The sequence below is a fragment of the Pinus tabuliformis genome, chromosome 5_1, assembly GCF_031772625.1.
Source record: "Pinus tabuliformis cultivar Carrire ecotype Pingquan chromosome 5_1, CPIR1, whole genome shotgun sequence".
Taxonomy (NCBI): Eukaryota; Viridiplantae; Streptophyta; class Pinopsida; order Pinales; family Pinaceae; genus Pinus; species Pinus tabuliformis.
In genome coordinates, this window is record NC_142305.1 from 569717028 (window position 1) to 569732671 (window position 15644).

The 15644-nt window shown below is 31.4% G+C and overlaps 1 protein-coding gene and 1 pseudogene across 1 annotated transcript; both read right to left on the bottom strand.

The window, feature by feature from the left end:
- Window positions 1-972: 972 nt before the first annotated feature.
- Window positions 973-2034, bottom strand: LOC149166103 (ribonuclease 1-like; annotated as a pseudogene).
- Window positions 2035-6835: 4801 nt separating this feature from the next.
- On the bottom strand, window positions 6836-8225 carry LOC149166104 (ribonuclease 1-like). The gene is made up of 3 exons (XM_089431283.1): window positions 8047-8225; window positions 7764-7919; window positions 6836-7401 (listed from the first exon to the last, which is right to left on the bottom strand). The coding sequence occupies exons 1-3, from the start codon at window positions 8179-8181 to the stop codon at window positions 6979-6981; spliced, it is 714 nt and encodes a 237-aa protein (XP_089287409.1). The 5' UTR covers window positions 8182-8225; the 3' UTR covers window positions 6836-6978.
- Between the last annotated feature and the right edge of the window lie 7419 nt (window positions 8226-15644).

The following is a 15644-nucleotide window of genomic DNA, read 5'->3' on the forward strand; positions in this document are numbered from 1 at the left end:
CTTTCTCCACCGTCGGATTTACTCCATCGCTCTCCACCGTTGATCCACCAAAGCTGCATACGAGGTGCATTAAAAGGCTTGCGTGGATTAAATTTTTGAGTTTGACCGCCGTAGAAGAAGAGTTATGGAATTTAATATTGATACGTAGATTTAGGTGGCCCTTTTAAATATGGGTATGGGCACGTTTCAATATATTTTTTATATAGCACGTAAGTTTTTTTTATGTAAAAGGTATGGAGCATTTAAAGATAGGTATGGTCGTTTTTTTATAAAATGTAATACAAAAAAAGGGGAGCTCATATATATATGTTTTGTGTGTTGACTTTTATTTTGTGTGGTTGTTGCACACGGGAGGATTAGAACAACTGGTGTTCGCAGCAGCGAAAGAGAACCATAGATGTATGCACAGCAGTGCTCAAAATATACAACTGGTGTTCGCAGCAGCGAGAGAGAACCAGAGATGTATGCACAGCAGTGCTCAAAATATACTTAGTAATGTTCTGTTTTGACTTTTCTAATGAAACGGTGAAAACCCAAGGTGAAATGAAAATGTTTTATGTGCTGAATGTTTAGTAATATCCATGAGCTCATTTGTTTTGGATGCAAATGTAATTTGTTTTGTTTTACAGCAGCCTGTAAAAAGAGTTTTACACTAGTGAATGTAAATGGAGATTTTACAGCAGTAAATGTTAATGGGAATTTTTCCAGCAGTGTAAATTTTCATATGGAGACAGAGTGAATGTTTTTTTTGTTTTAATAAATAGAAATATTTTATGGTGAAATACTCTGTTCCTCAGTAAATTTGATCCTGGAGTCAAAGAACAGAGCATTGTCTCTGTGTTTAGTTTGAATCTTGGTTTTGGTATTTTCTCCATGTAAAAATACCCAACAATGCTAAAACGAAGGAAACCAGACCTATGAAGAACAGTTGCTCGAAGGCAACACAGTGCATGAAAAAAAATTAGAAGCAGATTAATCCACGAACAAATATATTTGATACAGCTGCTCGTTTCCGGATTCGTCCGTGTTACATTCAATTCCTGCTTAATATCCTGTGCCCGCTTGTACAGCATTCTGGATGCTACTCAAACTGTATTCCCTGCCGTCTGGACGAATTCCTGCCCGCTCCAACGCACCCAGAAGATCGACACTCTCTTTGAGGCGCAAGGCCGCTGAGAAATAATCGTGTTGGGTGAGAAGAGACTCAGAGCAAGTGCCATGCTTCTCCCACTCGTGTTCCTAGAAACTCATACTGTTACTGCTCGGGCAAGCTAACGATGGCCATTTCCCGTTCATCTCCTTTATCAATCACTCATCTGCACATATTCAGATTTGTTTCATATTACTGTTTATAAATTTTTGTTTGAGGTTGGTTTACGAACATTAAGTACATTAATTTGAAGGGATCTACCGGTATCCTAAATTAGCAAGGCCGAGCTCTAAAATGTCGAAGAGATTTGTCCTAACTTCTAATTAACGAAATTTAGCAACAAAAACTCCAGCAACTATCACTGTCCTCCATTAAAATCAACCATGTAAAAAAAATGGATCGACTTTAAAATTATTATGATATCTATCTCTATCTCTATCGTATTCCTGTGAAGAATCGAAGGAATTGGTAGAGTCGCAATTAGAAGGATAGCGGCCATCATTGTAAATTTGGCCACAGACCATGAATTGAAAAATCTGATGGGGGTTTTCCTGTGGTTGGATAGCAGCAGCTAGCTGCTCTATTACAATACGATCCTGGCCACTGTTAAATCAATACATTAACATCAATTATTACTATACCCCAGATTCAAAAATATACCAAATTGATTTGAGTAATTTTTTTTAGTGTGGTTTAGTTTGATGATGAATTATGTTAAATGGTTAGAAAAGTCGATTAAAGGATGTGATTAATCGCAAAAATAATTTTATTATCAATGTAATTCACAAAACTCTTAATTTTTCTATGAGAAATGCTAGTAAGTCTACCTGCTGAACCAAATAAAAGAAATCAAAGTCCTGAGCTTTTACTGCCTCCAACTCCATGGCGCCACAGAAAAGGAATGTTACGATAAAGGCACCTGCAATTTTAGCCGAGCATGATCTGAGCAGGTTGGAATCCATTGTGGATGCTGATATATTCACCTATTTCTCCTCTACAGATGGGTTATTTGGCTGCCAATGCTTATATAGGCTGAGTTGGGAATTAATGATTGAAACGTTTAGAAATATCTGTGAAAAGATTCCACTAAATGTGATCGGAAAACCGAAAAGACTTGTATGTCATCCGAAAAGACTTGTATGTCATTAGTGGGATATTGCGACTAGAAATCTGACAGAGAAAGATGTGACGTCCATTGTTGCAATATTTATGTTATGATTTTAAATATTTGTGCAATGATTTTTCATTGTTAAGCTTAATATGAAAACCACTAAAATTAAAATATTTGAAAATAGTTCATACTCACATATATAGTCTATTTACCATCACATACAATCCAACGTTATCCACTATATTTTAAGCAACTTACTGCCCATCATAATTTAAGCAAGTATTTGCATAAAAAACGAATAGGAACAAGATGGAAATAATATACCTTAGGGGGTTTTAACATCTAGGAGAAAAAGTGTAAATATGCAAACTTAATATTGGTTATTACCTACCAAAAATTTATGCAAGTCCTTATCCTTTAATAGAAAATTAAAAAATGAAAGCTTTTCATGTTTGAACATAAACAATTTTGTTTGTTCTATATAGTATTTTTAAAGATATAAAAAATAATAATATTTTGTTCCTATATTAAAAAAAACATGACGAACAAAAGAAGTTTCCCCAAACAAATAAATTCAATACGTATATTAATTACATGGCTCATTTTAGAATCTAAACGATTTCCCTAATTATTTATAGCTATTAAATTGTAGTTAATTTCATTCTCATTGCAAAACATTTGATTCTCCATTGATAGTAAGTATTGATATGAGTATGGGTTTTTGAGTTTTCTTCTCAAAAAAGTCTTATAAACATTATGGGTTTTTTCATTTATCCTGAAATATACGTACATAGTGTTATATAACATTTCTTGTATTGTTTTAATTTGTCAAATTTTCTCCACAACAAGATTTTAGATTTTCTATTCCTTCGTATATGGTTTAGGGTTGTTTTGGTTTTGTAATCCATTTGATATTTTCAGCAACAATCAACTATCACATTTTTTGTTTCTATAAGCATTTTGTTACTTTGTAAATTGTAGTCTTATAGTGTTTGTAACTTCAAGAGATATGGAATGTTGCAACAATTATTGATCCTGTAATTTTATCATGCTCTACACAAGAACTTTGATTTTCATTTAAGTTGTTGAATAGAAGTTTTAGTCTAGTAGAAGATAGAAGAATTTAGGGTTTGATATTGCCTTGTATGCATATATCATAATGTTCTCCTATGGACAATATGAAGATAAATTTTATTAGAAGGCAACTACTTTTCATTTTCTTGGGTTGTAATGTTTATGAAAATTGGAGTGTTTGTACCCACATTTTGCATTTAACATATAAGAGTAAAAGTGTAAATGTGGAAACTTAGTAGTGGTTACTACCCACCAAAATGTATGCAAGTCCTTGTCACTTAGTAGGAAACCAACTTTTCCACTTCATATATCAATTTGATTTTTTCTAAAAACATAGCATCCATTTAAATGGCATGGACTAGGCTTCCCTAAAACACTTGTTTTAAATGTCTTGATATCTGAGTGGTTTAACTTCTTTCCTTAATGTGAAAAGAATAACTTTTAACCAACGAAAATTACATATTTAAAAATTTAATATCACATTGTATACCAAGTATAAAGTCATTTGAGTTATATTTAATTGTGTGTTTCAATTTTTTAATGTAAAATTTAAAAAATGATTCAATAAAATAGCGTAGTAAGTTTGACTTAAAATACATTTTTTTCACATTTTAGTCCATGAACACACGGGGAGCGCTGAATTATCCAATGCCCAACAATCTCCCCCAGCGCGAGCCGGGTGTGATTCGAACTCGAGACCTTTGGCTCTCATACCATTTGTTGGGATCACGATTGCCGTTACACCAAAACCCTCAAGTGTTAGTAAACAGACACATCGCCAGAGTTAATGGATCCTCGAGAGGCTATTAGCCCATATCATGAAACACACGAAAGCCCTAAATTATCCAATGCCCAACCGTATCTTCTTAAGTTAGTCTGAGGAACCCAGATCCAGATATCAAGGAAGATGCTAACCGATTTCTTGCATGATGGTTGATGGTTCATTTCAATATACTGTGATGGTGTCGACAAGGACCGAGACACCACCTTAGGTTAGAAGAAAGTGTACAACGGATTTGCAGTGCTTACGACTATAGCTTTAATGCTCGATTGAATAACACTTATTTCATTTACTTATTTATTCTGGATCAAGTGGAGGCCAAGTTGAATCTGGATCCCAACAAACTGAGTGCCACCAGGAAAGTACTCAGCGAATATGGAAACATGTCGAGCGCCTGCGTGCACTTCATCTTGGACGGTTCAAGACGAGGAAGTCATCTCAATAAAACAGATGTTTGACCACCGGAGAGGAATTGGATGTGGGATTTCTATTTGGATTCCGGTTGGGCTTCACTGTAGAGACAGTCGTCCTGAAGAGCCTTCCCCTGCAGTGATCGAACCACAGTCGTCTCAAAAATAAATCTTAGTTACTCGTTACGGTAAATATTTGGTTGTGCAAGGTTCGCAGGAATCAGACTCCAGAGTGAAACCCAAATAACTGCTTGCTTGGATATTATGTAAACCACTGAGAGTCATGTCCTTCGATTTTCATTTCTAAGCTTTTCATAATAAGACTATTATTTGAGCTCATTGTTGACCAAACTTTTCAATTATTAGTGTTTTATATATTTTCACAATCAATTAAATATTTTAACCTTCATTCTTTTACATGTTAGTATGTTATTAACCCTATGTTTTTTCCATAATAATAAAATTATAACTTTTCCTTTGAACTATCTTAATTAGACAAAATCAACTAAATATTTAAAAACAATTCATCTTATCTTTTATCTCATATATATGAAAAAATGAAATTATAGAAATTTTGTGAAAAAATGAAATATACTCCTATTTATTTATTTTTATGAAAACATGAAATTATGGAAATTTTGTGAAAAAATAGAATAGGCTCCTTGCATCCATCTCTCTCATGTGCACTCTTACTTTTCAATCACATCACATGCTCATACACATGTCCACCCTCTTACTTTTCTATCACATGACATGCTTACACAAGCATTTTGTATAATTCTTTAAAAATATTATTTTAGAATTAAGAACTTTTATTATATTACAAAATAAAAATATATTTTAAAATAAAATACAAATAAAAATAAATATTTCTGTTATTAAAAATATATAATTAATTATTATATATTTAATTATACTTTTAAAATATCTTCCCCTTAACATGTGATCGGCATCATGTTTTATATAAAAAATAATGATACTCATCGTCATAAAAGTAGGAAAAGCCCAATGAAGTGGAACTAACTTGATAATTTCACAAATAATGATTACCTTTCCATTGTGACAAAGTGGACCTTTAAGTAGATTATATTGACGTGGGAGAATGTTGGTAGAAGAATTGATAAAATATGATAGTATATTATAAATAGCGAGCGGAAGTTTGGAAGCAGTTACCAGTGATCCACAGATGGAAACCCCGGTTCAACCCTCATCGTTTACGTTAATTAATTGCGCGTACCAGTACTAATCGAGGCTGGGGCTGTGGTATTGCTGAGATGAGGGCTTGAGGTTATCAGGAACCAAAAGAAATACAATTTCCGTATTATAAATTTACTATGTTTTAGAATTTTTATAATAATTGATAGTTAAGTTTGTTTGAATTTTATGGTCCTGGAATTGGAGTGGTCATGTTTCAGCACTAAAATTCAAGTAATTTAAATATTTAAAAAGTATTTAGGAGGTTTTATTTATTTATATTTTAAATAATAAAAATTTATAAGTTTATAAATACAACATTACAAGGAATAACTTGTTTTTTAAAGTCTATGTTTTCAATAAACCGATTAATAGGAAAGAGAATGTTATATTAGTAACATAAGTTTAAGGGCGATTGAGAAGAGGGGTTTATTTTTCAACTCAATTACACTGACAGGATGTGTAAACAAGTGTAAATGTGTTTGTCTCTACTAAAATAAAAATAAAATATTTTTAAATAGGAAAACAGTATTGGTTATAATAATAAATAAATAAAAAATATATTTCTACTAGTATAACTAATTGAAGATGGACCATTTTAATGAGGAGACCGAGGATCAAACTTCACAGGGGTGGTTATGCTTAGTGTTAAAAAGAAAAAAAATGCTAAAAAATCTAACCAGTTAAAAAAAAATATTATGTATATTTAATTAATTTTCCATTTAATTTAATATAAATGAGAAAAATTAAGTCTCACTAGCACAAGCACAGCACAACAGATTGAAGATAAATCTCCTTAGCAAGGAGACCAAGGATGAGGCTTTACTAAAATAGTTATGCTTTGTGCTTTTAAAAAAAAAAAAAGACAGGCTAAAAATTCCAGTCAAATTAAAACTAAACCAATTTAACTTTACTCCCACACAATTACACAACTTTTATTTTTATTAATCATATTTCCTAAACATTCCAAAATTTGCTCGGATGACCTCGACGACAATTATGACCTTCACAATAAGCGACCAGCAAGTGTGTTGTTTTTCCCTGTGAAAAAAATAAGAACGGACAAAACAAAAAAAATTGACCATGACAATCTGCATGGAAATTGTTGAAAATGATTTGTCACGGCAACACAATTTTGTTAGGAAATTGGTGGAAAAGCCAACTTCATAGCAAACATTTTTTTATTAAATCCACCAGAGAATGCTCACAAGTATTCAGGCATCATACTGTTCGTCGACAAATGCGTGCGCATCTGATGCTAAAACGAAGGAAACAAGACCTGTGAAGAACACTTGCTGGAAGGGAAAAGAGGGCATGAAATGAAATTAGAAGCAGATGAATCCACACACAAATAAATTTGATACAGCTGCTCGTTTCCGGATTCGTCTGTGTTACATTCAATTCCTGCTGAATATCCTGTGGCCGCTTGTACAGCATCCTGGATGCTACTCAAACTGTACTCTCCCCCGTCTGGTCGTATTCCCGCTTGCTCCAACACACCCAGAAGATCGATACTCTCTTTGAGGCGCAAGGCGGTTGCAAAATAATCGTGTTGGGCGAGAAGAGACTCAGAGCAAGTGCCGTGCTTCTCCCACTCGTGTTCCCAGAAAGTCATACTGTTACTGCTCGGGCAAGCTAACGATGGCCATTTCCCGTTCATCTCCTTTATCAGATCACTGATCTGCACATATTTAGGATTTTTTCATATCACTGTCCATTAATTTTTATTAGAGGGTACTTCACTAATACTAGGCGGCGTTTACAAAAATCAATTTAAAGGGATCTACCAGTCGCCAAATTAACAAAGCCCAGATGAGATATGATCGTGTAAACTCCCAATAAACAAAATTTAACAACAAAAACTCCACTAACTAAACTAATAAGATTTGATCTTGTAAACTCCCAATAAACAAAATTTAACAACAAAAACTCCACTAACTAAACTATATCCCTTGGAACTCTATCACTATCCTCATTTAAAATCAATTATGTAGAAATAAATGGGTCTTTAAAATTATAATGATATCTATCGCTATCGTATACCTGTGAAGAATCGAAGGAATTGGTAGAGTCGCAATTAGAAGGATAGCGGCCATCGTTGTAATTTGGCCACAGACCATGAATCGAAAAATCCGATGGGGGTTTTCCTGTGGTTGGATAGCAGCAGCTAGCTGCTCTATTACAATACGATCCTGGCCACTGTTAAATCAGTACACCAACATCAATTATTAATTTATTACTATACCTATACCCCAGATTCAAAAATATAGCAAATTGATCACTTTTTAACGAGTAATTTTTCTATTACAAATGCTACGGAGTTCACCTGCTGAACCAAGTAGAAGAAATCAAAGTCCTGAGCCTGTACTGCCTCCAACTCCATGGCGCCGCAGAAAAGGAATGTTATGAGAAAGGCACCTGCAATTTTAGCCGAGCATGATCTGAGCAGGTTGGAATCCATTGTGGATGCTGATATATCCACCTATTTCTCTGTCCACAGATGGCTTATTCGGCTGCCAATGCCTATATAGGATGAGTTGGGCGTTAATGATTGAAACGTTCAGAAATATCTGTGAGAAGATTCCACTAAATGTGAACGGAAGCCCGAAAAGACGTGTATGTAAGTGGGGTATTGCGACCAGAAATGTGACAGAGAACGATGTGACGGCCATTGTTCGATACTAAGTTAAACATACGCAATGCGGTGGCAGGTTGCAAGTCCCAGTGTTCACATTCTGCCACTCTTTATCTAACTAACTTGAGGTTCCAATAATCTACCGATTATGCCACTTCCCCATTTATCAGGCGAGATGTCTTTGTCTCTCTAATAATTCATCTTTCGGTGAGACGCTTTCTGATCACAATAACTAGTTTGAAATGTAAGGAATTTTTTAATACATATCCGCTGCTACATGCTGTACTTTTTAACCTAGCCCTGTATTTAGAGGTTGAAAAATGCTACTATTATCCTGTCTCTATCGTCGTACATGGTGTGTGATGGACAATTATGACACAGGTTATGGTCCAGAGGGTACAGGGATATTCGCAGATATATACTTACTACCCTAAGGCCATAATTGATTTCATAGTGTTACGAAGACAATTAACGATGTGAGAGATAAAGACATTTATGGAACAAAACAGATGAATAGGAAATCATATATTAAAATAGTATATAGTAGGGCCATTATCTAACGAGATGTGTGATGTTAAAAAAATATTTCTGTAGTGTACAATTAATTTTTAATATATAAATAGATTTAATATCTTCGAAAACTTATATTTAGCAATATTTTTAATCATATTTTTTTAGGTAACTGCTTCTAAACACGCTTCTTTTTTATTTCATGGCAATTCCAGTGGGCCTCTCTCTGGTCTATGGCTAGAGGCTAGAAAGACTTAAGGGGTACTTTTTCTTTTTCGCTCAGCAAATCATATATCTCAAATTTATCATTTTAATTTTCTTTTATCAGATTTCTAATAAAATTTATTATTATTTTTTTAAATTAAAAATATCTCACAGTTAAATTATATATAAATTATTTATGTATAATTATATATATATATATATATATATATATATATATTTATTTATTAATATTCATGAACAAATATATATATATATAAATTCTTCATGTATAATTATATATATATATATATATATATATATATATATATATAATTATATTTATTAATATTCATCAACAAATATATATATATTTTTGTTGATGAATATTTGATTGGACCATAGCTTTAAAGGTTTTACTAGAGTTTTTGTGCTATGTGAATCACTGCTTTATATTTTTTTGCCATAATTTCTGGATGTGGTTGCAATATTTATGTCATGATTTTAAATATTTTTGCAATGATTTTTAGTTGTTAAGCTTAATATGAAAATCACTAAAATTAAAATATTTGAAAATAGTTCATACTCATGTAAATAGCATATCTACCATCACTTAATATCCACCATTATCCAACATATTTTAAGCAACTTACTGACCATCATAATTTGAGCAAGTATTTGCATAAAAAATGAATAAGAACGAGATAGAAATAATATATCTTACGGGGTTTTAACATCTAAGAGGAAAAGTGTAAATATGCAAACTTAGTATTGGTTGCAAGTCCTTATCCTTTAATAGAAAATTAAAAGATAGAAGACTTTTCATATTTGAACATAAATAATGTTCTTTGTTTTATATAATGTTTTTAAAGATATAAAAAATAATAATATTTTGTTCTTATATTAAAAATACATGACAAACAAAAGAAGTTCCCCCAAACAAATAAATTCAACAAGTATATTACATGGCTTGTTGAAGCGGTTACAACCAATAACTTTAGAATCTAAATGATTTCCCTATCTATTTCTGATTATTAAATTGTAGTTAATTTCATTATCACTGTAAAACATTTGATTCTCCATTGATAGTAAGATTGATATGAGTATGGATTTTTTAGTTTTCTTCTGAAAAAAGTCTGGTAAACATTATGGGTTCTTTCATTCATCGTCAATATATGTACATAATGTTATATAACATTTCTTGTGTTGTTTTAATTTGTCAATTTTTCTCTACAACAAGATTTTAATTTTTTTATTCCTTCATATATTGTTAAGGGTTGTTTTGGTTTTGTAATTGGTTTGATATTTTCAACAACAATCAACATTTTATCACATTTTTCCTTTCTATAAGCATCTTGTTACTTTGTGAATTGCACTCTTATGGTGTTTGTGACTTCAAGAGAACTGGAATGTTGCAACAACTATTGATCTTGTAATTCTGTCATGCTCTATAGAAGAATTTTGATATTCATTTAGGTTGTTGAATAGAAGTTTTAGTTAGTCTAGTAAAAGATAGAAGAATTTAGGGTTTGATATTGCTTTGTATGCATATACCATAATGTGCTACTATGGACAATATGAAGATAACTTTTATTAGAAGGAAAATACTTTTCATTTTCTTGGGTTGTAATGTCTATGCAAATTGCACTGTTGGTACCCACACTTTTTCATTTTTACATCTATGACAACATTACCCTTTAACATGTAAAAGTGTAAATGTGGAAACTTAGTAGTGGTTACTACCCACCAAAACTTTATGCAAGTCCTTGTCACTTAGTAGGAAATTAAATTTTCCACTTCTTATATCAATTTGAAATTTTTCTAAAAACATAGTATTCCCTACAACACTTTTTTAAATATCTTGATATCTGAGTGGTTTAACCTCTTTCTTTGATGTGAGAAGAACAACCTTTAACCAACCAAACATCTATATTTAAAAAAATTAATATCACATTGTATACAAGTATAAAGTCATTTGAGATATGTTTAATTGTGTTTTCAATTTTTTTAATGTAAAATTAAAAAAAATGATTCATCAAAATAAGGTAGTCTATAAGTTTTAAAGTTTTTTGGCTATATCTTCTTAAATTTATTTAGAATTCTAAAGAGATTTGTTGGAATTGCAAGTTTGAGTTGTCAACTCTACACAATCTAAACATATTTTTTAAGGTGTGGAATTCATAAACATATTTTAAACGATAAAAAAATAATAATTTTACCAAAAAATAAATACAAATTCAAAATTTTAAAATGTATAATAATTAAACAACGCAAATTACATTATAAATTATTTATTTTAAAATATTTGATAATATTTAACGAACAAATTAGTATGATTTTACATATTTTTTATTAGCAATAAATATGTATATATTGTGAAAGAGGGAGTTATTTATTTAAAAGGTATTTTTACCTAAGAAAGCTCAATTTATGCCCAGCTATTTGGATCAATAAAGGAGATAGAATTACAATTTTTTTCGTCTATGGTGGAAATATTATTCTTTTTCATGAGTGTGCCAAGTATGGAAATAATCTCAATTCAATCTCAGAAATTGATCGCCAAGTCATTTAAGGATAAAGTTGAAGCAAGTGTTTAGCATTTTGATGATCTGTTTTCAAGAGCCAATGAGGTGTGTTTCTAAATATATTTTATAAGTTTGAAGAGGTGTTTATTGAGAAAATAATTTTATTTGAATAATAACAAAAAAAATTAAAATTTAATAATTTTTTGAAAAAAATGATAATAAAAATATTTGAATCTAATTTTTTAGGATGGAAATAAATCAACACCAATAAAAAAATAACATAATTCTTAAGAAATATAATTCACTTCACTACACAAACAACATACCTCAGTTGTTAATTTGAACAAGAGAATGTGAGTGAAACGCGTTAGTGACTTTGTTATTTATAACACTGATCCGGCACGCTCTGCAACCCCATTTTGTTTTTTCTACTAATGTCATATACACCGAATGAAAGTCAATATATTGTCATTTAACAATTAATGTGCCTAGGTATCTAAAGCTACCTTTCTACACGCCCTTCAATCCCAATTCGTTTTATGGAGTATATTGCCTGTCGTTAACACGTATACGCTGAAAGAAAGTCAATATATTGTCATTTAACTGTTAATCATAGTTACGTATCTAAACGTAGTTTGTCTTTTTGTTATTTAAGATAGCAGTTGTCTACCGAGGCGGAAGAATTGCTTGGATAGCTAAAAGTGGCCGGAATCCTGGTAAAAAAATTAAAATTATATTGTAAAGGCAGAATCATGTTTTTGATGGTGGAAATTGATTCAGCACCATCAAAAATGTCTAGAACACCTAAAATTTAGAAGTTTAACAACTATAACTTGGATTTACAAAAATCTTTGGCGGATTTTCTCTAAATATAACCAGAATTTCCATAACTTTCCAGGCAATTCCTCCAGCTAATTAGACTACGGCTTTTAGATATAGCCATGATCTGCTACATGACAATCAAACCACCTTAGACATGGGCAATAAATAACAAAATTAATTTTTATCATTATAAATATCTAAAACTTACTTTTATTTATTTTTTATCAAAAATTTTTCTTAATTATAAATTTAACCATATTTTTTAACTAGCATTTGCACCAGATGTTGCAAAGAAAACGCCGTAAGGCATAAATTGAGGAACAATCTTGACATGTAAATGATCATTTAAAATAAGAATTAATAAAGAAAATTGCATGCAAAAATGGAAGATAAAGCTAAATTATTTACATTATGTGAAGTTTATAGATAATATAATGCTTGTAACAAAGATTGGCTCTTGATCTTCTAAGATGTGAAAAATATGATGGTGATATTTCCACATTTGAAATTGCATCACAACTTTATGAATTATTCTTTATACATAGATTGGACACTTGCATCTATATCCCATGAGTTCGTGTGAGCATTCTGTATATGGTGAGTTCTAGGAAGAGTAGTCCATTAAAATTGACCAATATAGGCCAGTCAATACTCATAATACATAATACTCATAAAAAAAACATATATTCCTCTATTATGTATACTTATTTACTATGTTGTTTTGAGTAACGTTGTTGAAAAAATATAATCATTAAATTAAAGGATATACTCATCTATTATGTATATTTATTTACACTAAAAGGTGATTAACATTACCATTGTCTATTATTTCCATTTCTTTCTTTAAAAATGCAAGCAACATAACATCAAATCAATGCCATGTGATTGAAACTCAAAACCTTTCATTAGTGGCTCGCCATGGGATTGAAACTCAAAACCTTTCATTTGACTTCTCGTAATTTTTTGTTTGAGCTTTAACTAGAACAACAATTCAAAGTGTTTGACAATTTGAATATGATTATTCATTAATTTTTCAGTTGAAGATGAGTACGTTTAGCATTGTACAGATTTCATGAAGAACAAAATGATAATACAGGATATAATACAAATGTCACAAAAAGCATTGGCAGAATTTTTTGCATCATGAAGAACAAACAAAATGCTGATATAGGATACAATACAAATGTCACAAATGATACAGGATATAATACAAATGTCACAAAAATATCCACAACGATATGCTAATAATCTGCAATTTAGCAAGTTGCATAATAAAATCTAAAAAATTAGCAACCGCATTTATTCTCGCTTAGAAGATGAATTAAATTGACTATGTTTGATTAGAAGAGAAGTTCAATTATAACTTTATTTTAAATTATTATTATTAATTATAAAAAGAAACATACACACACATATATAAAAAGTAACAAAATTCTTAGTCATGAAAATTCATCACCATTTTACCATGGAGATTCTTAATGTAATGATAGGCTTTGTTACAGTAAGATTTAATCACTCTCCTCTTTGGGTTCCTCTTGTTGAACAAACAAATGGTACCAAAAACACATTAACCTAATCAAGTACCAACAACACTACCCAAATTTTGTAAGCAAGAATAAATGGAAAGTTCAAAGTAGTCAAAGTAGTGCCAAGGCCAAGTATCAAGGAAAATTATAATTATATATTTTATAACAAAAGATTGACCTCTTTCTCTTCAACTTCAAGGGCAAGAGTGGTAGTGGTAGGAGTACCACCACCACTAGAAGGACCAACTACAAAAATGTAGAAGCACCACCACCTCCTGCATCACAACCATCAAAATTCATGTTTACTAAAATAAACTACCAACTTAATGTACATCCATACATGCATCAAACTGTGCACTCAATTATAGCGGGAATTGATGTAGAGATAGGCATACCAGAGCCCACACTCATAAGGACATCTTCAATGTTTCTCTTTTCTAAAAGCTTGGGCAAAATACGAGGTCGGTAGGATTCTATTCACCCCCCCATGTCTTCCCACATAATTACTAGGTGTCACTGGATACTAAGGAGGTCGATTTAGATCTGGCCTTAGTGGAAGATGGAATTGTCTACCAATTTATATAGGAGGTAGTCTAACATCTTATTGTGGAGGATGTTGTGAATTTTCTGTCTCTTGGTAATTTCAACATGTTTCCTCAGTTGTTTTCATTTCCTCTTTGTTCGAAAATCATGTGATGGATCATACCTCGGCAAGTTGCAACATAAAAAATAAGGCATCAAAAAATCAATATTTGCTTTCTATATTATGGGGCAAAATATTTAGCCCTCCAAAACTAGAATTAAACTTGAATGGAAATTTAATTCTAACAGAACAACAATTAATGCATATATACTTAAATAAAACCAACCTGCTAGATGCAAGGGACAAGATCTATCCAAAATTATTTAACATCAAGTAGATCCTTTGCACTTATTCTCTATGAATTAGAAGACCAATTAGAACATTCCAACACCAAACAATGATTTTTTAGGGAAAAAAACACAAAAAAAAACATATGATCGAAAGTTCCATGGATGCATCTTTCATAAACCAGAATAAAGACAAAATAAAATATTCACACTCCACAAAGATTTCTTCATGCTTGAATTAAAACTTCTACATTGTGCAAAATGGAAAAGATACCATCAAATATGGAATGAAGTTCAACGAAAGTAGTAATGGCGTGTTTATTGATGATTTAGGAAAAGAATGAGTAGTTAAATGGAAGTGACAATATATTTGACTAGGATCCAAAGTGGGCATTTTTTCCACAATATCCATAGCATACCCAATAGAGAACTTTGTAAAATTTTCCTTGCTATAATGTCATACCAGCTCAGCAACTCCCAATATGTGTCCTTCCATTACTTCGAGAAGCTTTTCCTTTGTCATCTGCAATGTATTTTCATTGCAGATATTAATTTAGTTTAATATTTTATAGGCCTTTCAAGCCTTGGATATATTTTGTTGCAGTTGTCCCTCATGAATGTATAAGCATGAATAGTCACGTGACAGCTATAGTCTAATTCATTATATTGAGACCAAGTTTTGAGTACCACATGAATGTATAAGCATGAATAGTCACATGACAACTTATAGTCTAATTCATTATATTGAGACCAAGTTTTGAGTACCAACCTTATTTCCAATATTTATGAAATCATCCAGCAGATAAAGAGTAGTGAATTCGTAGTGAATTCATAT

Coding starts and splice junctions, on each gene's coding strand:
- LOC149166104 (XM_089431283.1), bottom strand. CDS start 8,181: ATGGATTCCAACCTGCTCAGATCATGCTCGGCTAAAATTGCAGGTGCC. Junction 7,920..8,046: donor TCTTCTACTTGGTTCAGCAG/GTGAACTCCGTA, acceptor CTGATTTAACAG/TGGCCAGGATCGTATTGTAA. Junction 7,402..7,763: donor ATTCCTTCGATTCTTCACAG/GTATACGATAGC, acceptor AAATATGTGCAG/ATCAGTGATCTGATAAAGGA.